The sequence below is a fragment of the Trachemys scripta genome, chromosome 5 (assembly GCF_013100865.1).
Source record: "Trachemys scripta elegans isolate TJP31775 chromosome 5, CAS_Tse_1.0, whole genome shotgun sequence".
Classification (NCBI taxonomy): Eukaryota; Metazoa; Chordata; order Testudines; family Emydidae; genus Trachemys; species Trachemys scripta.
Window position 1 is genome coordinate 22,029,053 of NC_048302.1, and position 23,818 is coordinate 22,052,870.

Here is a 23,818-nt window from a genome sequence, read left to right on the forward strand (position 1 = left end):
GAGAGAAGGCTTTCTCTATACACTGTAACATTTGTAACTATAGTCAGTAGGTAATCACCCTTGCTATATATCAACTGTTGTCACCTCAATGTAACCTAAGAAATGTGGTTTTAATAATGGCATTGTGTACGCGCCATTGTATATCACAACTGCATTAGTACATCTGTGGGGCCCCAAACTTCAGGGTATTTTTCCTTGTTTTGTCAGTGATACAGAATTAACTGGGCAGATCTTTAAATAGTGTAAATCTGCATAATTTGATTGAAGTCAATGCAGCTATGCTAATAGTTCTATTGAAAACAATGGAGCTATGTTAGTCAACAACAGCTGAGAATTTCGCCTCTTGTCTTCATCAGTGCTCCTGTTTTTGACTAGAAGTGGTCGAAGTTTTTAAAAACGTTTTTTTCAAAAAGTGCTTGTTTTTATAAAAATGCTAATGAAAAACATTAGACTGTTGGATAAAAATCAACACAACTGAAAAATCAAATCTGTTTATTGAGGTTTTGTTTAGTTGGTTTTGGATTGTGGTCCTCACCCACTTTTTTCACCTTTCCTGCCTCTCCCCCACCCCCATTTTGCCACTGGAAGGAGAAAAAGGGGGAAGAGGGGGATAAATAACAAAAGCCTTTAAAATTTGTTCAGTTTTTAATTTCTTTATTCAAAAATGGAAAACTTCAAAATTTTTGTGATTCTTTTTAAATGAAACATTTTCCAAACATACTCACCATTTTTAACCAGCTCTGCTTTTGACAATTCTTTAACCCATTCTAAATAATCTGGAGAGCAAACAGCTAATTAGTTCAGGGCAGAGAAAGTACACTCAGAACTGTAGAAAGTTCTCTGGGCATGCACAGGTCCCTGCTTTGGCTGGAGTCTCTGGCTGCCTCCTCTCTGCCTTTTCCCCCCCAAGGCTACATGTACAACATTGTGGTCCTGATTCATGGCTGGGGCTCCTAGCTACTACTGCAATACAAATAATAACCATCAGAAAATAGTAACAGTCTGAAGTTCAGCTTCCCCCTTCTATTTTTACTTCCACTGTCAGTGGGTATGACAAAGAGTTAAGAACATAAGAATGGCCATACTGGGTCAGACCAAAGGTCCATACAGCCCAGTATCCTGTCTATCGACAGTGACCAATGCCAGGTGTCCCAGAGGAAGTGAACCTAACAGGTAATGATCAAGTGATCTCTCTCCTGCCATCCATCTCCACCCTTTGACAAACAGAGGCTAGGGACACCATTCCTTACCCATCTTGGCTAATAGCCATTAATGGACCTAACCTCCATGAATTTATCCAGTTCTCTTTTAAACCCTATTATAGTCCTAGCCTTCACAACCTCCTCAGGCAAGGAGTTCCACAAATTGACTGTGCGCTGTGTGAAGAACTTCCTTTTATTTGTTTAAAATCTGCTGCCCATTAATTTCATTTGGTGGCCCCTAGTTCTTATATTATGGGAACAAGTAAATAACTTTTCCTTATTCACTTTCTCTACACAACTCATGATTTTACATACCTCTATCATATCCCCCCTTAGTCTCCTCTTTTCCAAGCTGAAAAGTCCTAGCCTCTTTAATCTCTCCTCTTATGGGACCCGTTCCAACCCCCTAATCATTTTAGTTGCCCTTCTCTGAACCTTTTCTAATGCCAATATATCTTTTTTGAGATAAGGAGACCACATCTGTATGCAGTATTTAAGATGTGGGTATACCATGGATTTATATAAGGGCAATAAGATATTCTCTGTTTTATTCTCTTTTTTAATGATTCCTAACATCCTGTTTGCTTTTTTGATTGCCGCTGCACACTGCGTGGACGTCTTCAGAGAGCTATCCACGATGACTCCAAGATTGCTTTCCTGATTAGTTGTAGCTAAACTAGCCCCCATCATATTGTATGTATAGTTGGGGTTATTTTTTCCAGTGTGCATTATTTTACATTTATCCACATTAAATTTCATTTGCCATTTTGTTGCCCAATCACTTAGTTTTGTGCGATCTTTTTGAAGTTCTTCACAGTCTGCTTCATTTGCATATACTTCCTGCAAGCTGTCTTTTATTACCTAACTTGTTAATAAAATTTTCTAATGGGGACATTTGTTTGTTTGTTTTCCCCCCAGCTATTGTCTGTTGATGTTGTATAATCGCTTATAGTAATCTGTAGAATGAGCCATTTGATACAGGAAGCTGAAATTCTTTCTATAAGAAATTGAAGGAATCTAATTGCTGGAAAGAAATGAACATTTCCAAAAGAAGAGCAGTGAGTTTGTGCACCACTTGGGTACAGCTAGATCTGATTTCTGTTATTTTACTAGTAAAATTGTGGGTGTGAATACATCTTGTGGGCCAGATTTTCAGAAGAGCTTAGAGACCATTTGGACACCGAAATAAACTGTCATAGATTTTCCAAGAGAAGCCGCCGCATTAGATGCTGATCACTTTTGACCCTTGTTTAGGTGACTAAGTGGGAGATGAGCTCTTTTGAAAATCTGGATCTGTATCTTTAAATCATGGAGTCATATGATCCTAATCCTGCTTTCTAGATTGACTTCACTACAGTGAAAGCTGCTGGTGTGGGAGAACCTTTGGGAGTGAATGACCAGAAAGATCACTGTAAGATTCCACCAGGCATAATGGAGAACTATTGATGTGTATGTAGAGTAATTGTATTGCCGTCTCCCTAGAGCCATGGGTCTGGCCACTAGTTCAGTTTGCTCTGATAGGTTTGGTTTGGTTTGTATTTATTTTTTGTGTGACATGGGCTTAAAACCCCACATTGGAGTAAAGATACATATAAACCTTTGTCTGAGAACGAGGTCTTCAGAATGTTACTCACAGGCTGAGAAACAATGACTCCTGTTTATTAAGAAAATATTTTTTTTTAAATCCTGAGAAATTAATAACTGGAATTTGACTAGTTTGCTGAATTGTTTGTGATTAGCAGTAACATACAGTCAGTGTGTTCTGTGAACTATCAAAATGTGGTTTTTGCGTTGCATTGAACGTAAATGTTATGAAATGTAGATGGGCATAATAAAGGGCCTTCTGCTAATAACCTCTGTCCCACACAGTACAACCTGATAACTAAATGAATGAATGAATGTGGTCAGTAAAGCCTTACCAAGCAACAACAGTTGTGCCAGAAATAGATCCTTAATTCTAGTTGTGCTACCACTATTTGTATGATCAAATGATGATGTTTCATTGCTTATGATTCACTTGGGATGTACAGAAATTGTAATGGTCTCACTGTCTATCCATTGATACTGCACCGTCGGCTTCTGTATTAATAAGCCACTTTATCCTCTCATTCCCTTACTAACCTTTATCTCCCAGTACTGTAATATATTCTTAATCTCTTGCTTTTCTACAGTGGCTGAGAAAACCAAAGAACAAGTGTCTAATGTCGGGGGAGCTGTGGTGACGGGAGTGACGGCAGTAGCGCAGAAGACAGTGGAAGGAGCAGGCAATATTGCTGCAGCCACTGGCTTAGTCAAGAAGGATCAGTTGGCCAAACAGGTTTGTGTTAGTTACCAGATTTTTATTTTTGAAGGTGAGGAAGTGACCAAATCAATGGGGCCTCTGTGAATCCACCAATGTAAAGGACCTGGGTGGTGGTGGTAGCTGGCTGCAGGTGTGTACGTCTGTCTCTTGATCTGGTGAGGGGTATTTATGTAATGAGGTTGACACTGCTACATGAATGAGAAATGAAGAAGCAAAGGGCTTGAGGAAGTTAGGAGCTTCAATGGGAGTTGAGCTGGTAGCTCCTTTCTGGTTTCTTTGAAAATCTCAGCCTACAAAACATTAAAATGTACATTAAGGATGGTCCTGAATGCCTTCTGATGGGTCCAATTAGAATGCTGGAACTGTATGTCATGGCTGCCATTTTGGGGATTGAACAAGTGACCTCCAGAGCTAAAAGCATAAGCTCAGGGGGTCTCAAACTGGGGGTTGGGACCCCTGAGGGGGTTGCGAGGCTATTACATGGGGGGTTGCGAGCTGTCAGCCTCCACCCCAAACCCTGCTTTGCCTCCAGCATTTATAATGGTGTTAAATATATAAAAAAGTGCTTTTTAATTTATAAGGGGGGGTCGCACTCAGAGGCTTGCTATGTGAAAGGGGTCACTAGTACAAAAGTTTAAGAACCATTGCATAAGCTACTACAGCTTGAGTTCAAGGGCAAACTCATATCCTCTGTGGATTGGGCACAGAAGGAGCAGTGTAACATACGTTCACCCGTTAATTACATTGGCATACTCAAACGCTAAGAAAGTTTTGATCCAAATCTAAATTTTGCAGCAGACTGCTACCTCCGTACCTATAATAAGATGAACTCAAAGTTGCCTCTGAACTTCTCTGACCTCTGCAGGTCAGATTCTTTTCTAGCGTGTTGTGTAAAAATAATTGCAGTTATTTTTGTTTCAGCCCAGAGGCTGCCATTATCAGTTGTCCTATACCACCAATTCCCATATTTTGGTATCTGATACACTGTCATTATATTTCTGTACTTACACCAGAGAAAAAGTATGGTCTCAGATATCAAAGCATGGTAACTGTCGGTAGATGATGACTTCTTAATGACTATCATTGTGTATATTGATCTCTTGGGACAAAAACAACCAAAAGACAGAAGTAAAACAACTCATGTTATGTATTATGCACAAATATTTTTAAAGTGATAGAAAAATAGGAGAATGTAAAGAAAAAAGTATTTGCAAAAGAATGGATTTTAAATGTAGGGCGTTACGCTGCACTTAGACTGAATAAATTGCTGTGTAATTTTTTTCCCATTTAACAGAAAGATAAGCTGTTAAAACTGAATTCTTTCCAGTAGCTCTTCTATATCCTTACTATCTGCTTTAAGACGGACAGAAATGCACTTTAATGAGTCTTTTTATTGTTTTAGAAAAAGAAGAATTACACTGCGAGTGGGCATTTGTTGCATAGGAGTAGGTTGGTCTCAAAACATCACATTAGTGGTTTTGTTAGTTTTTTCAAGCAATTTTCATGTTTTATTTTTCATCCTTTTAAATTCAAATGTAAAGAAAATGCTGCCAAAATGTGTCCCAGGTGCTTTCTACAAGCTATTTTGTAGCATTTAGAAAATTAAATACCTAATGAACTATCAGGGGAATGAGATGAGTGAAAAGTTATAGAGCCCACGCCCTTATTTTCTGCTAAGTTTTGTTGTATCTCTTCAGTGGCTTTACAGAAAGAATTGCATTCTTTGCTGTTGGGTAGCTCTTGGAACTTGGAAGCATTCTATGCAGTGTCGTAGGCATCAATTTTATGACCACATATGATTACCGTTTCACTCTTAGCCACTCCTAATGTTTGTGATTCCTGACTTTTAAAATTATAACTTTAACATTACATTAATCTACAGTTATATTTCTTCCTTGTATTTTTTTAATAAAAGCACTATTCTGTACTGATTTTACTGTCTAATCCTACTTTGTATAGTTAAAAACTTATATAGCTATGAAACTCATTAGCAATAACAGAATAAAATCCCATCCATAGAACCAAAGAACATCTGTAGTGTATATTTATATTATTCCACAATCCTATAAATAGCATAATAAATTCTAAGTGTAGTTGAGATTTTGTACTTTGAATGAGAGAACCAATTTTTCTATTTCTTACATTGTCATTATTTATCCATTCCTATTTATTTAGGCTGAGGTTGTCAAAGCCCTCTGGGCCTCTTTGACCACTCACCCCATTAGCATTCAAATCTCTTAGGCAGCTTTGAGAATTTCTGCCTTATTGTTTTCGCAGAAGAGGAGCAACCATCTAGAACATAGCAAGTTACAAAGTTCAGCTGTTTAAAATATTTTTATAGCAATGTAGGGTGGGGGCTTCTCCTGTGTATAATACAAAAATGAGTGAATGGATTTTGCTCAAATTTGACAGGTAAATTTACATTTGGGCTGAGGACAAGAATGGAACATATCAGCGAAAATTGAATATTTTTCAAATAGCACGTGTCTGAGCATATGAAATTGGGGTATACATTGGACATTTGGATGTAACTTTAAGTAGCATGTGTGTGTGTGTGTGTGTGTGTATATATATATATATATATACACACATGCTACTTATATATATACGTCCTGTGCCAGTTAAGTGGGTTATAACCCCTGTTTGGTGCTCAGTCCATAGCGAGTAAGAACTTTCTACTCTTACTAGTAAACTAACTCCTTTAGCTCAATTGTTAGAAGTCTGTGCCTTTGTGTCCCAAGCTTCTCTCCTCATGGATGACTGATAATCAGGGATGTTACAAAACAAATGATCTAATATCCCTGTGTGCAACGTCCGAGCTTGCATATTGCTTTCACAACATTACTCATTTTGTAAAGTTAGAAATTAAACCATATTAATTGGAATTGGACAGAAAGAGGGTAATGAGCTGGGGTTCCTTTGCACACTTGAATCCAGGATGTTTGCTAGTGTGGTGTCACCTTCTGAGTTTGCTTCCAACTTTGTGATAAATTGTGTCTCCCAGTTCATGTTGCCTAAGCGCTTAGGCACAGATTCTGCAGATGACAGCATGTGAGCAAACTGATATAGGCTCAGAGGGACCCCATGTGAGCACGGCACTATGCCCACACATTTTCAATTGCAGGATCAGGGCCCATGAGACTGATGTGATCAGCTATCTATAAATACCTGACTGCAGGACTAAAACCAATAGACACTAATATCTGTTTCATGTGACTGCTCTCTGAGGTTAGGAAGGGTTTTTGTTTTTGGTGATCTTGAAGTATAAAGCAGGATAGAAATGAAATATCTCTGCATTACCAAGTCCCTCTTATTTGAACTGTTTGGACTTGATTCCCTCAAGATTTACAGTAGCACTTGTGAAGGATTATATCACTGATTAACCATTTCACTAGTTAAGTTATCGCTGGCATTATTCTCATGAGTGAACAGCAGTTTAGTTGTGCCTTTCAAATTCCTTGTTAGGGAGAGGGATCATAGGCCTAACGGAATGTATGTGTGTTCATATGTAGCTGCAAGACTACTTGTGGTATAGAAACTCTGGTCAGATGCCTGGGGAAATGCTTTCTGTGTGGGCTACATCCATCTGAAGGTGCTAATATTAATAATTAATAATACTTCCGTTCCTTCTAAGAAGTTAAAAACTGGCTGTGTATCATTCTACATGGTCTGGGAACATGAGAAGTACTGTTAGTGCTCTAACTGGAGACCAGACCGGAAGGCTTCTGTTACCATGAACTGCAGCCCAAATTCTAACGCTATATACCCAGGCAAACCTTGACTGGGAAGTGGTTTAGTGACAAATCAAACTATGGTTGACAGGGCTGATTTGTTTATTGGCAGTTTCAGTGCTGCTTATGGGTTTTATGATTTGGAAGGAATTTACTTGTGGACAGCAAAGCAAGAAGTGTCACACTTTATATTAAGTTCATAAATAATTTTAAAGGGTTAGAAAATTATTAGAAAATGTTTTAATAAATGGTTAAACAATTCCTATTGACAGTTATACAGTCAAAAAGGTCAGTAGGTTGCTTATAATCATTGCCTATTGCCATCCACGTGTATATCATCTATAACACATATTACTCATGTAAAGTGAGAATGAGAAATCAAGATGCTGAGTTACTGAGTTCTATGTTTGGCTTCAACTTTTGTTTGGTTCCCCCATCTGTGTGCTGTATGAGTCATGTTTGGTAATAACTCTTAATCTCATAATGATCAAGGAGAAAAATGGAGAAAATAAGATAATTATATTCACAGTAAGAAAATATGCTTTCCCTGTGTAGAGAAAGCCATCCAATAAATCCCTTGGGTGTCTGTTTGCTTCAGTACACACCGCATGTAGCTCCCATTAGCATCAAGGGGAGTTAAAGAAGGAGTACCATGGAGAGAACACACTAAAGTTGTGGTTTTTAACTCGGCTGATGTTACAGCTCATAAACAAATCTCAGGTGCATTTTATCTCTAGTAAAAGTAGTGATGATTATTTATGTTGTGATTGTATCCAAAGGCCCTATTCAAGATCAAGACTCGCGCTAGGCGCAGTATAAACATATGTTTAGACATGGTCCCTGCCCTGAAAAGCTTATTGTGTAATTAAATAGACTTGCATGCCTTCTCCTGGAGGTCTTTAGTTTTTTATATCTGATCGCTTGTAAATCCCACTGTAGAACAAAAAAAAGCTTTCCACTTTCAACAGTGACTCTGAAGTGGCAGGCGGAATTGTGCTTGTGAGTCTATAAATACAGTATGTGGGGCTGGGTGATATAGCTCATCAGTGTAATTACCATGCTTTCACTGGGGAAAAAACCTGTTATGTGAGGATTTTGTTGACTTCAATGTTAAATAATTCTTTCCTACAGGAAACGTTATTAAACTAAAAGCCCTTATTAGTATATATTGCACATGAAAATGAATACAAAAGCATAAAAACTGTAGGAATTTTGCGAGTTCCCTTTCCTTTTTTCCTCCTGATATAATATGGCCGTCGTTTTCTGGATTCTTCAGAAGACTTTAATCATTGTTCCACATGGCTGTTCAGTGAAGGGGGACGATTAGACCAGCTGAAGAACACAGCATAAAAGCTACTGTAATTCAGCTGCCTGTTTTTGTTACTTCTCATGGTCAACCAACTTTTTCCATATACCTGCTGACTTTAACCAGTCCCTACATCTCTTTTTGGGGTCACCTTGACCAAATGACTCTACACATGGATCTTTGTTCCCCCTATGTGCAGGGGAGCTCTGGGAGGCATTGTGCCCAATAAGAGGTTGTGGCTAAAGTACCACAATAGAGTCTTATGTGTGGAATGTTCCTTTTAATGTTGATGAGACAGGAATAACTTTAACTTGAATTAAGCCAACGGGCACCATAGTAAGTTCCATGCACTTATTATTTGTACGCTTGGGCTGAATTCCAATTCTAATGGACATTAGGTATCAACATCCCTTAAATGGCTTGGGCTTAATTTTTCATTGATGGAATGTTTGTTTTTCTTTTTCTTTCTCCTTTCTGATAAACACACATTTTAAAAAATTGGGTGATGCATCATCTTTAAAGATGCCATCATCCCATAATGTGAACTAGGGCTTTTGGGTATTCCTTCAAATGTACTAATTAGCACTCCTGTAGCTGGAAAAAACAATAAGTAGGTACACAGGATGATTTTAATCTCATTTAAAATGGATAGAAAATGCCAAAAACTGATCAGCAAACTCTTCCATGCATTCACGTCTGCTGATGATGTCAAGTAGTTTAGGCTCAAAATTTGACCTACAATAAAGTTATTATCTCGGGGAAACTGCCTCAAAATTTGAAATGTCGAATTTTAAAAAACCCAAACAAAATCCCTGTGTATATATTAGCACTACAGTAGAACCCCAGAGTTACAAACACATTGTTACGAACTGACCAGTCAACCACACACCTCATTTGGAACCGGAAGTACACAATCAGGCAGCGGCAGAGAACCGCCCCCCCAAAAAATAAAAGCAAATACAGTACAGTACGGTGTTACATAAAACAAAGGGAAAGCAGCATTTTTCTTCTGCATGGTAAACTTTCAAGGCTGTATTAAGTTAATGTTCAGCTGTACATTTTTGAAAGAAAAAACACTGAACAAAACATTATGGAACAAACATTTCAGAGTTATGAACAACCTCTATTCCTGAGGTTCATAACTCTGAGGCTCTACTGTAGTTCTCCTCAACACTATATAGAATATAAATTACTCATTTATGCCCTGTTCCAAAGCCCATTGAGGTCAATGGAGTGATGCCCGTTGATTTCAGTGGTAATTCGATATCTCCTAAATATAAGTAGAAAATATGAGATGGAATTTTTCTCAGGTGCTCGAAATTGGCCTAACTCTGCTTGTAATGAAGCCAGTGATGAAACACCCACTGAGTAAAATGGGAGCAGTTAGGTCTGGTCTACACTACATAGTTAAGTCCATGCAAGGCAACTTACATCGACCTCGCTATGGAAGTGCCTATACTTAAATTTCACTCCGGCTGATGTGACTTGCCCCGCTGTGCCAACTTAATAACTCCACCTCCACGAGTGGTGTAGAGTCAAGGTTGATGTAGTTAGGTCAACACATTGTTAGGGTACACTCTGCATTGCTTATATCAACTGTTACTAGCTTTCAGGGGCTGTCACACAGTGCCCCACACTGACAGTACAGTCCATACAAGTGCTCCTGGTGAGGACATGCGCACCTGACACAAAGAGCCAAGCATAGAAGAGTTAAGCCCAAGTATCATCATTGTGGCTTAGGAGTTCTTGTCATGGACCAGCAACCCACTGTGGTAAGCACTGACCAAACACAGAACAAAAGACATTCTTTGCCTGTTGTTACTTACAATCTAAATAACAACAGATGGATACAGACAGATGGGGGAGTGCAAGGGAACAATATTGGTCAGCTTGGTAGGATTTGTAGGAGTCATGGCAAAGAGAGTTTGAAGGAGAACAGTGAAGTGGCTTTATGGAGCAGCATGGGAGAAAGCAGAATGGTACTTGTTTAACAAGTGAGCAATCAAGGCTAGCATCATGGGCCAGTCAAAGGCAGGAATCAACCTTTCAGTACTGAATGAGAGATAATAGACATGAAGGAAATAGATTGTAAAGGGCCTTGAAAGCAAAACCAAGTAGCTTATGTTTGATGCAATAGAGAAGGGGGAGCCGGTCGAGAGATGACAAGAGAGTTGTGATGTGGTCAGAAAATCAGGCACTGGGGTGATCTTTGCAGTTATACTCTGAGTGGATATGGGTGGGGCAAGATGGCATTTGTTAAGGCCAGAGAGAAGGATGTAGCAGTAATTGAGATGATGAGAGTCTGGACATGAGTTTTAGCTGTTCGGATAAATAAGAAAGACCATATCCTAGAGAGGTTATGCAGAAAAAGTCAGCAAGGTTCAATTATAGGATGTGAGGGCCTAGAGAGAGGTCCAAGTTGAAGATGACGCCCAGGTTACTGGCCTGAATGACAGGTAGGATGGTGGTGTTGTCCATAGTCTTCAAAAAAGGAGGAAGCAGGGGCATTTTAGTATTCTATTCAGTTACCAAACACCACACTTGATATCTTGTTGGTAGTTAGAATTGTTTCAAAAGACAAAACGTAATTTACTGTCTCCTGGTAGCAGAGATAGCAGGAAAAAAACATCCTGACTTCTAATCCCATTGGAAGGAAAACATGAGAAATACCATTCAAGTTTCTTTTGAGAAGTGACTTAATAGGATGGTTAAAATGCAAATGAAGTTCTTTGCTTTTAGATGGCCATCCCCACCCTACATACTATATTGCTGGCAACGATGTTTTACCAAGGTACCTGCAAATGCTAGGTCTTCTCTGCTTGCATTTCAGCTGGTGTTGCTCAGGGAGGTTCAGAAGTGGTGTGTGTGTGTGGGGGGGGGGGGGGGGGGGTTGTGGCACAATCTGTCCTTAGCCTTCCTGGATGATGGACAGTGGGAAAGGCCTGGTTCCTTCATGGAGGAGATTGTTAGCGCTTTCCTTAGGGAAGGCAGGATACCAATAGTTTTAAGGCTCATGATTAGCCTCTGTCCAGAAAGCCATGTCTTGATGTGGACATTCTATTTGGTTATTGACCCCAATATAATCTTCCATAGCTGTTTATAGTCATTAGTAAGGTTTGGCAAGATAACTCCCACAGTAACCATATGCCTTGGACTTTGTTAATCTTGGAATGGACCTGAGTCTGGCATGGTGATGGCATAGATTATACTGGTTCATCTCCTGCTGATTGATGATACTGAATAACATGCTGATGTTTTTAGATCTATTTACTGCCTTGGATACCACCGATCATAAAGTATTATAGCAGCCTGTAGTGGAAGTAGGTGGAATGGCTCTTGAGTGGCTTCATTCTGTTTTCTCTATTTTAGGAGTCCCAGCTGCATTGTTTTAGGTGCTGTACAAACATGTAACAAAAAGTCAGCGCTTCCTTAAAGATCTTACAATTTAAGTATAAGACTGGAGAGTACAGAAAGGAAGGTTGGTCCAAGGAGGTAGCCTGGGACTTGAGAGTCCTGGCTCAGCCACATTATTTCTATGTGCCCTTGGGCAAGTCACTTAGTCTCTCTGCTTTGATTCCCCATCTGTAAAATGGGGATATAAGCACTGCCCATCTCAAAGAGATGTTGTAAGGATAAACACATTGAAGATTGTGAGGTGCTCAGATGCTCTGGTAATGGGAGGCCATATAGATGCCTTATATTGAATAGGTGGATATCACTATTTTTCTTCTGGTCTAATTCTCTCCGTTTCTAGCTTCTTACATCAGCCCCTTCCCCCAGTACTCTCCTTTCTGGAGTTTGACTATCATTTGATCCATTGATTTACACCTCTACCCCTATATAACGCAACCCGATATAACATGAATTTAGATATAACGCGGTAAAGCAGCGCTCCGGGGGGGCAGGGCTGCACACTCGGGTGGATCAAAGCAAGTTCGATATAATGCGGTTTCACCTATAACGTGGTAAGATTTTTTTGGCTCCCGAGGACAGCGGTATATGGGGGTAGAAGTGTATTTTAATTTTTTAGTTTCCATACTCTTTATTTTGCATTTTTTTTTTCCGCTCACTCATTCTTTCCTCTGGCCTCTCCTCCTCACTCCTGTACATTTAATCTTTAATATCCTTTCCAGTTAACTTAATTTCCTCCCAGCACACTAGAGGCTGATACATTTGTCTCCTCTAATTCTAGTCATACTTAGTGTGTGTTATATAAACCTTTTCAGTTAATGTGGCACCAGTTCTTTTTTCAGTGTCCCACTCCTTCCTGTGTATCTGTCTGTGCCTGTGTGTGGGATCTCATGCAAAGCTCACACAAATGTATTTTTCTAGATCTAAATACAGTAGCAAAGCCTATATTAAATATGAAGGGGGATGCTGCTTGCTAAGAGGGTGTATGAGTTCAAGTTCATTCAGGGATAATTCATATTCATGCCGACTATTGCTATCCCTTCCCACTGTTGCACAAAGGATTCTTGAATGACCTCCGATTGGAAATAATGTTTATAACTTACAGGGGTTGTGCAAACTTACTAGTATTGTCTGTCCTGAGTGCTGGGGGTAGGTTTACAAGCCTGCAAACGTCATCAGTTACAATAGCAACATCCTTAGTTTCCTGCCTCTTACATATTGTGTCAGAGCCTCTTTGCCTATCTTGCTGACCTCATAGGACCAAAAATGTGTATTACAGTAAGTGCCCTTAAGATTTGACATTTAACCCTGATTCACACATCACTTGCTAGGACAGCAGTTTACATGGGATGCAGGTTGGTAATGACTGAAAGTTGTTACCCTTCTGAAGATGTGTAAAGTTAGTTGTTGCTCATTGTCCAGATCCTAGTATATATGTATCCACATAATAAAAAACAGTATCCTAGCTGGTACTTTTTGTTGGCAAGTGATGAAAGTTTTGCTGGGCAATGAGGCCCCATTTCAAAGAAGCAATGAAACATGTGCTTGAGTCCATCCATCCCCATTCAGCAAAGTACTTCATAGAATATCAGAGTTGGAAGGGACCTCAGGAGATCATCTAGTCTAACCCCCTGCTCAAAGTAGGACCAATCGCCAGACAGATTTTTGCCCCAGATCCCTAAATGGCTTCCTCAAGGATTGAACTCACAATCTTGGGTTTAGCAGGCCAATGCTCAAACCACTGAGCTATCCCTCCTCTCATCCACCCCCCTCACTGTGATGTGGTTTGCTGAATAGATATGAAATGGAGAATTGGGGTCCTAGATACCATGGTGATAGGTGCTGGAACTAAGGGTGTGGGAGGTGCTGCAGCACCCCCTGGCTTGAAGTAGTTTCCATCATAAACAGGGTTTAGGGTTTGGTTCAATGGCTCTCAGCACCCCAACTGTACAAATTGTTCCAGCTCCACTGTGATGATGGCAACATAAAGTTAGAGACCATCTAAGCAGAGGCCATGGGTTGAGTGGACAAAGAGAGAATACTGAGAATACATTATTTTATCACTCATACCCATGGCTTCTCTAGTTCGTGATTGAATCAAGCGGAAGTAGTTGTGTGGATGAACAGAATTATTCATGCTTTCAGATATATCAGTCAAACGTCATTCCTGAGAATTAAATTCACTACAAATTTAAACAGGGGAAAATGAGAACTTTAACAGTTGATTTATTAGGATAGATTTGACAACAATGAAGTTTGTTTATTTAGGGATTTGTATAACAACTCTTCAAACAAACAGAGTTTGTTATAAAACATGCCTATTTCAATCATTAAAGAGATCTCATGAGAGATCTAAATAAATCTTTGTATTCATAAATAAGAAGCACACATTTCTCATGATTACAGTTGTGTTATAAAAAGCCAGCGGTATCCAGGTGAAGAGCAAAGCAATTCTGGTGCCCTGTCATCTGTATAAAAGGCTACCATTGAACTATCTGTGCAAACTGTCTCCAGTGCTTTCAGCTGTATTATATCTGGGCCTTTAATTGACACCTAAACAAGAGAGAGTAAACTGGTTTGTGGCAGGGTACCTGGTAGGTTGAGGTTTCCCTCCCTCCAATATTTCTTACAAAATGTTTGTGTCAAAAGCTCCCAGAATATGTCCCGGGATCACAATTATTGAGAGAAAAGTAAGTGGACTACATCACAAACTGGAATGGGTTACCTAGGGAGGTGGTGGAATCTCCTTCCTTAGAGGTTTTTAAGGTCAGGCTTGACAAAGCCCTGGCTGGGATGATTTAATTGGGGATTGGTCCTGCTTTGAGCAGGGGGTTGGACTAGATGACCTCCTCAGGTCCCTTCCAACCCTGATATTCTATGAAACACATCAAATTTTGCCATCTGAGAACAGACATCTGAAACCTTTTTATATTTTTGGCTCTCTAATCTAAAATGTTACCTTTTGAGCAGTTGGATGCAATTATCGAAATGGGTCATTAGTTCACTGAAAATGGATATCTGTAAGAAACTCCAAATGAAACCAAGCCAGCAATGCTGTTTTCTTTAGGCCTTGATCCTGAAAGTGACTGAGCACTCCGACTCTGATCCAAATGCGTAAGGAGCTGGTTAACTTAGAGAACTGCTCAAGTGCTTTGCTGGAACAGGGCTGGAATAGTCAGGACTGAGCCCAAAATGAGCTGATGTAGCAGACATAGCTAATGTAGAACCCCTTCCACAGCCTTAGATATTGTAATATCAATGTGCTAAAATGGTGGATTAACCCTAGCCCTAAGAAGCAGCTCAAAGTTGGGCTGCCACCAGGAGCAGATCAGAGATTGACTCAGAGTGAATTTGGTCTCTAATCCTCCCCTTCCTTTGCTTCAGGAGCGAAGTAATCTTTATCAGCTAAAGGGCTCCTTTACAGCAGCACAGCTGTGTTGTCCACTGTGTTGAGAGGGTAGGGCAGAGACCAAGGATCCACCCATTCCCTGCTCAGTCCTTCCACCTGCCCATGATGGGGAGTACTGGACCTGCAGAAGCTGCTTTCTTCTCTAAACTGTGATCTGTAATGGAGGTGGCCCGTGCAGGTGAGTAAGGGGACATTGTACGCACACTAATTCCCCTGGGTGGGTGTATGAGATGGGTAACAATCTTGGCCCGTGTGATTATATAGTTATAAAATGAGGTAGAAATCATTCCCCATGGCAAAGTAAGTATAATTTGTGAAAAAATAACTTCTTCCTAATGAGTAGATTAGATGAGTATTTTAGCAGTGCAAGGATCGTCGGCCCTTGGAGGGAAGGGGGAAATAATCAAAGGGAGAATCATCAACAATCCAAATGATAATTTGATGTTGCTAAAGAAATCTGTGCTTTTACAACTGAAAGTAGAAAATACACACAGGGAAAAAAGGGCAGAGCTAGGTTAAGATATGGCCATTAGGAAGAAGTCTAAAGAATTAGACGTTTTCTTAATTTCACGTGTACCTTGGGGCAGAGGGCTGGCACCCATGTGAAAGTATAACTGGCTGTGGTGAGAGTGGATGCTGCCAGCATTCTGATCACATCTATAATGAAGTATTTATAATGGACAATGCTGAAACATTATAAATTGTTAACGATTAAGGCTGCAGTTCAGCTAGGCACTTAAGGGAAATGCTTAACTTGTAGCACATTGACTGCAGTTCAAACTTCTTAGGTACAGAAATAATATAGCATGGTTTTACAGATAGCAAATTAATTTGCTGTCTATGTAGTTCACATATACAGTGTATATACTATAGAGAGTGTGTATGTAATGTTTATGCATAAATACCAATTTAGTGTCATAATTCAACATATATTACGATAATTTAAAATGATACTGATTATACAGTGGGATTAAATCCTATAATTCATTACAGGATTTAATGCATGCGTAAATCATTTAAACATTAATTCTTTTGTTAGATACTTGTTTAACCCAAGTCTTATTGAATTTGTGATTTGTGTAATTGATGCAGAATAAATCTGTCTCTTTTTAAACAGCGTTACCCTCCTAGTAGTATTAGTTTTAGTGGTTTGGTCACTTCTGATTTCGCTGTTGACAGTATTTCATTTTACAAGACCATCAAGACATAATTAGAAGAGCTCAGATGGGCGTACAGTGTATAGAAGGAAGGGTCAGAGATTAACAAGCATAGAGGCTGAAGTAATTTCCATCCCTTGAGAGAGTTATTCTAACAGGTCAAGGGGGAAGTCACTAAAGAAGGGATGTAAATATGAGTGGCTTCCACTATGCTCCTTATAATGAGGAAAGAGGATTTTTCCCCACATGTTTAAAAATTTATCTTAAGTGAGTTTAGTGCATGTGAAAGGTGCTGGATTGACAACTCTGGAGACCAGAGGGCTCTATATTTAGCTACAGTATGGCCAGTGTCTGTCTAGTATCCCCACGTCACCCCATCAGTAAGCCTCTCAAACCTGATTGGGAATACCAATTTACAGGGTGAGAAGGTAGTTTAGATTCTGTGCACATTACGCTTTTTGGTCTTTCTGTTAAATCTGACAGCCAGCTGCCAATTGTTATGCTGGTGTCTGTGACAGGGACATCAGACCAACAGGAACTGGGGAAAGACTGCTAAAAGGAGTTTAGTTTCTAGTCCTGGCCATTTGTTTCATCCTGCCAGCCAGTCACATCAGAGCTGAATTCTTCAAATGGTGATTACACAGCAATTATGCAACTTCACTATATTGCAAAAAAGTCACATGGGTTCATTTGTGAATATAAATGTAACAATTGATCATTCCAGCTGCCTTCTGAAGTTAGTATATTAACTGGTTTATTACAAGCGCAGAAAGAGGCTTTTTTGATAGCAGGGAGAATGAGAGGAAATGTATCGAAACAGATAAAGTAATGACTCTGTATCTAAACTGGTACAGTGGAGGTATTGCTCTTCCTATTGATTTATGTAGCATTTACTAACTAGTGTATGTTTTTAGACAGGTATGGGCTGAGCATTGGCAAGAGAGGAGACATTTTTAGCAATGTTTCTTTCCCCCTCCTACACAGCATACATCTATGAGACAAGGTTTTTAAATTTCTGGAGTTCCCTTGGCAGATTTTTCTCAGAGCTTCATTTCAGATGCATGCTTTATATTACGATCAGGTGGAATTTATAAATTTCTGCTGCCGCATAGGCTCAGAAATATGAGACACAAATGTTTCTAGAGCAGCAATGGGAATAAAATGGAACGAGAGTGAAAATGAAAAGTGATCTGTTTTTGTTGGTTAGGCATTCATATTGAATGGTAAACTCCTTGACAATACCTCAGATGAGGAAACATAAATAGCTTTGCAGATATACCATTTGCTGTGTTCTTTGCACCTAGCTTAACTATAGTTCCCAAGACTGATGAGTGATCCAAGCACAGGCAAGGTAACTGGAACGAACCAAAGACTTCAGTGGGCTTTTAAAGGTGGGTCAGGTTTGTGTCCAGTGTTTGGTGATTTGCAGGTTAGCATCTAGAATGTGAACGAGGGCAGTAGGGGATCAATAATCCTCACTGGATATGTAGGGGGATAAGATTAAGAGGGCTCTTCTAGTCTACATGTGGAGGGTGAGGAAGGATAACTGCAGGTAAAGTTGTTTGTGCTATGTTAATGCTGAATTCCTTGACTAGTTTTTCTCTTAACAATTATTTTGGGGAGGGGCTTTAGTTTTTGTTTTTTATAATGTTGATGAATTATGTTGAACAGGCATGGTCCGTTCAGCTGTGCTCAGGATTGCTGTCTAGACCTGGCTTGGCAGGGAATGGTTATCATCTCTGCCAGCCATATTTTTTGTAGTCTGTTCAGTGGGATGAAGTGCTGCCAAAATCTCCATTTACAATTGGGGCAGGGGAAGGGAATTTTTGGAAAATACAAGCGTGTGATGCTGCTGTAGAAAGCTTTGATTACAGGGCTCATATCGTTTTTCTCTGTCCTTAGTCCTAGCATCTCCCCTTGCCCCCATTTCCATATCCTTTCCACAGAATGGTGGAGGGAGGGCTATGGGTAGATACTGGAAGGCTAGCAGCTCCCCCAATACATGTGTTTCATCCTGATGTCTCTGGTCCGGTCAGGGAACAGCCATTAATGCCATGGTGAGGAAGAACTTACATTTCACATGGGATTTTGAAAAAAGCTCTGCACTGACCTAACTTTGCTCCCACTGAAGTCTACAGTAGAACTCCGATTGACTTCAATGGGAGCAGAATTTGATTACTTTTGAAAACCTCACTCCTAATGGTTTAGAAATGGACATCAGCATTTTATATGCGTTATTTTAGGAGGTTTTATCCAGCACAGAAAGGCTTTGAGTGGCTGTTTTGGGGACTCAGATTCAAATGAGACTTGGGTTTGTCTGAAGGGACTTGTCTTGGACAGACCTGGAGCTGTGTGTGAACAATCATGTCCGCACAAGGAGTTGTTAGTTTACACAAGGCTGGCATGTCCCTGACGATCCTGATTTGTACTTGCCAACTCATGGGAAAGTGACTTATTTATCTACTGATTTGGAAAAAATAACGGTTATATCCCTGGACAGCTAGGGTGCATGAGTAAACATCATTTGAATGGAGTAATATGGATGTTGAAGGGACAAGGCATTTTAGGTGTCGAGGAAGGTTGGGAATCACTTGTTGCAAATACGTTTATTTAAATATTCAACATTTTGGTTATTTTCAAACTATAATATTTTCTCTAACTAGAGCTTGATCCTGAGTTAAGTCTACCCTGATCGTACATGAGAGCCACAGTCTTCCTCCCAGGGTAATCGCCACTGAGTCTCTACTCGGTGCAGCACACATTGTTCACATAGAGTACAGATATGCCACCCCGTTGGGCCTTGTGTGCTCTGCAGAGGCTGCTCCCCACACTGTGCAGCTACTCATGATTGGGCTAGCCAGCACGGGGTAATAAAGAGACCTAAAACACCCCCAAGGCCCTAAGGCATTTTGCATGGCCAGGCAAGCAGAACATAATCTGCCTCTTAATATGAGAAGAATAAGTGTTGGCCACCAGTCACAGGGGATCATGCTGAATTCCAAACAACGTACTACCTGTAAGCTTAAGCACAGTGTGAAGGAGAGATCTTTGGCCCAAATACCATCCCCATGGAAACCCCAACTTGATACTTTAGAGTGTCATTTGTTTTTGTATCTTTTAGGTTTGTATCTCTTTATTTTGTTCCTCTCCTTTTTTATATACATAATTTGGAAAGGAGAATTTGACATTTTCCTAGAAAGACACTTTTTTAAGTGCACTCTTTTTAATTGCAGTTCTTCTCTGTTTCGTTCACAGAGCGTGACGCTGGATGCAGCATAAGCTGAACAAGTCAAATTTTATTAAACCCTGTGGACTGCTCTGTCCACTTGGCTGCGTTGCTTCTAGCTTAACTCTCCAGCATCCCCTGTTTCCATTGGTGTCCCATCAATAACAGTCATAGAGTTTAAGACTAGTGGCTGGGGCTCCCGCAGTGGCAGGGAAATGATTAAGTGAGATATACTGGATAATCCTGGCAAGTGACCCCCACACATGTGCTGCGGTGGAAGGCAAACAAAAATAAACCCAAGGTCACTGCCAATCTGACCTGGGGGAAAAAATCACAGGTGCTGACTCCGTGAGTGCTCTGGGGATGGAGCACCCATGGGGAAAAAATGGTGGGTGCTGAGCACCCATCAGCAACCACCCATCAGAACCTCTCCCTCCCCCAGCACCTCCTGCCCACCGGCGGGCCCCGCCGATCAGTGCCTCCCCGCGCCTCCCAACCACAATCAGCTGTTTCGCAGTGCGCAGAAGGCTCTTGGGGGGAGGAGCGAGGACACAGCATGCTTGGGGGAGGGGTGGAATGGGGCAGGGTGAGGCCTTGGGGAAGGTGCGGAATGGGGCAAGAGGAGGTGGGGTGGGGCCTGGGGCAGAGCTGGGGGTCGAGCACCCCCCCCCCACCCCCGGCACATTGGAAAGTCAGTGCCCTGGGATAAATTCCTTCCTAATCCCACATATGGCAACCAGTTAGACCCTGAGCACATGAGCAAGAGCCAGTCAGCCAAGCACCTGGGAGAGAGAACATGCAGAGAACCACCTCAGAGCCTGGGCTCTTCCCATCCAGTGTCCCATCTCCAGCCATAGCCACTCCTGATGCTTCACAGGAAGGCAATAAAAACAAACAAACCGATTCAGAATACATTAGTGGGGAGCAGGGAGGAAATCCTTCCTGACCCCAGCCAATGGCCAGCTGAACCATGAGCATGAGCTTTTAGGAAAATAAGATAAACCATAAATGAGACCTAGGGCTGTTGAGCCCCCTACCATCACTCTGTCATACAATTGCTGTCATGCAGCAACCCTGTCATACAATCGCACTCATAAACTTGACCAGCTCTCTCTCAACTAATTAAGTTGCTTTCCCCCCACAACTCCTGTTGTAAGGCTGTTCTAGAACCTCACCCCTCCTATGGTTAGAAACCTTCTAATTTCCAGACTGAATCTGTTCATGGCCAGTTTATAACCATTTGTTATTGTGCCAACATTGTCCTTTAGCTTAAATAGCTCTTCACTCTTCCAGGTATTTACCCCCCTAATGTATTTATAGAGTGCAATCATATCCCCTCTCAGCCGCCTTTTTGCTAGACTAAAACAAGCCAAGCTCTTCCAGTTTCCTCTCATAAGACAGGAACTTCATTTTCCTGATCATCCTAGTGGCTCTTGTCAGCACCTGTTTACGTTTAAATTAATCTTTCTTGCACGAGTGACCAGAATTGTACACAGTTATGCATCCAAGTTGGTATTGCCCATTACTGCTTTCCTGAACCTGAAATGCTCTTGGACTCAAGGAGAGAGTCATGATGTCATTACGGATGTCCATTGTGCCATCTCCCTCTTATACAAGTCGACTGAATCTTTCTGAGATCGTCCTTTGCTCTTGCACAAACTGCTAAAGTGGTTCAACTTGCCACAGTCCTTGCAATGCTGTCTTAGTGCGAGGTACTTCTTCTTTGCCTGCTCATGCTGCCTCCCATGGTAAATGCATCTCAGTAAATGGGCACTATTGAAAAACCTGTGTCACTCCAGTTTCATTCTGCTTTGGGGAGCACTAGTCTGCAGGGCTCCTAGGACTGATGTGAGGTTTGTGGCAGTGGTGAGCTTCAGAGTGCTGCAGGCCTCTTTGCCTTCTTCCCCAAGAAGGTAACATGACTGTTGTCATCCTCCTGCATGGCCAGGTCTGTGTACAGCTCAAACTCCTCCTTCCAGGGGTCCATTGCTGGGATAGGCTTATGTCTGCAAAATCCAGGGCTCCAGGGGATTCGAGACTATGCTCCATAGCTCACAATGCCAGCTGGTGCACTTCAGAGAACTTGTAGGTCTGATGTTGCCACTATGTTCATTCACAAAAAGTGATGGTGAATTTAGGCTAAGCCAAACAAGCAGAACTATATTAAACCCTGTATTAAACCCTGTTAATAACTGCGAGTGCTGCAGACTGAATCTGAGAGTTGAGCTGGATTCTTTCCTTCTCATGAATCAGGAACTATTAAGTGCAAGCCAAATTGGATCCTTGATTACATTGAAACTTCAGATGATACTTTCGGTTTCATATGTGCAAATCAATTGAAGACTAATGGGGTTTGCAAAGTTGTGAGTGCATTGTTTGAAGATGGTGTGGCTGCATAGGAGTAATTTAAGGCATAGTTTGGCCTCTAGCATCTTTTATTAATGGTGATGTGTGGGAAGGAAAGATCCCAGGTTGGCTTTCAGAGTCCAGGTTGAGTTTTCAGGGCTGGCAGTTATTAAAACCCATTATTTTACCTGTAAACTGAACATATTTGATCCAACAGCCATTGAGAGACAATAAACACAGAGAACCCTGATAGCATTTTGTACAGTACAGCATTCTGAACAGAACTAAGTTTTCTGTAATTTACAACTTGTGTTCTGCTGTGAACTGTTTCCTGCCTAGACGAGTCATTTTTGACACTGATACTAAAGTCATGGCTGAATTTCGAGTTTCTCTATATAATATATCAACAGTTGTTGAATTACAGTTTCTCATCTGCTATCTCTTCCTTCTTACTGTGAAGCCATCAAATACAATTCAAAGCATGATGGTTGAGATTTATTTAATTATATAGCTTAAGGAGCGTTTTGGGGGAGAAGGGAGAAATTGGTGATGGTTTGATCTTTGGACACTTTGAAATGCAGCATAAAACCTCCTATGAGCTCTATTTGTTGTTTGTATGCAATCACTGGATGTTGTGCTTGCTTTTGTTAAAAGCAAGAGGGGAACCCTGCCAGAATGTCATTCTTTATGTGACACAGCTTGTGAAGACAGGCTTGAGAAACTCAGACAATCAGCCCCAGAAAGACATTTTATATCTGCATGGGAGTTCTTTCTGTCACAGTCAGACACTGCATGGGAGCTTTTCAGATAGTCTTTTCTCTCACTTTTGGTATCAATAACTAACACTGTTGAAATTTGGAACTTATCTTAGCAGGAACCTAAGCTAAAAGAGTCTAGAAACCAGAATGCTTGGGAATACAGTGTTTACTAAAAACATGCCTACCCAATTATATGCAACTAGCAATCAGCTTTATCCAGTAGCATCAGATAAGGTTAATTGTTTATTATGTTCATAATATTAAGTGCCAGAATCTCCCACTATTCTCCCACTATACTACTATAGTACTTTAATAGTACTTTACTCCATAAGCAGTCTCACTGAGTTCAATGGGATTACCTGTGGAGTAAGGTGCTACTCAAAGTAATGAAGGATTTGGCTCTAAATATCTTTTGCAGGGGAGACTGGTAGAGGCAGAAGAATATGGTGATTAAGTATAGACTGATACAGTGAAAGCATCACATTTGGTAATCACAAAACAGAATGTAATTCTAATAGTCCACCCCAGCTGTATTTCTTCAGTCAAAATCTTTAAATAGATTGTTTAAACCAGCTGGCTACCCTGATTGAATTGTTTTGGGATTAGATATCTTTCCCTAGAGAACCCACAACTTGGAGGTCATTTTTGAAAATCAGCCCTAGATCTCCTATATACCTATAGATATAAAATGAGGATAGACACAATAATATCTGGTTAATGTGTTATGAAAAGTGATAATTAGTGATTCATGTGAATTATCTTCATATTCATCATACTGAAGATAGGATGAACTGAGCTGCTGCTAGAACTGTTGTGGTATTGCTGCATGACTTTGAGTTGCTGTATTTCACCCCAGAGAAGCTGCAATTCACTAGTTTGCAAAATGATTTCTATATAGACAATCAACTGATAAAGTTGTGCAACAAGAAAGAAGAAAACCCAGTAATTAACCTTTGAGAACAAATAGGAT

The 23,818-nt window shown here is 40.5% G+C and overlaps 1 protein-coding gene across 1 annotated transcript in view; it reads left to right on the top strand.

The window, feature by feature from the left end:
- SNCA (synuclein alpha) overlaps positions 1–23,818 on the top strand; it is a 90,566-nt gene that overhangs the window by 16,751 nt on the left and 49,997 nt on the right. Inside the window, exon 4 of the mRNA XM_034772887.1 lies at positions 3,374–3,519. Coding sequence (XP_034628778.1) covers positions 3,374–3,519 — 146 coding nt within the window. The remainder of the gene's footprint in view (positions 1–3,373; positions 3,520–23,818) is intronic.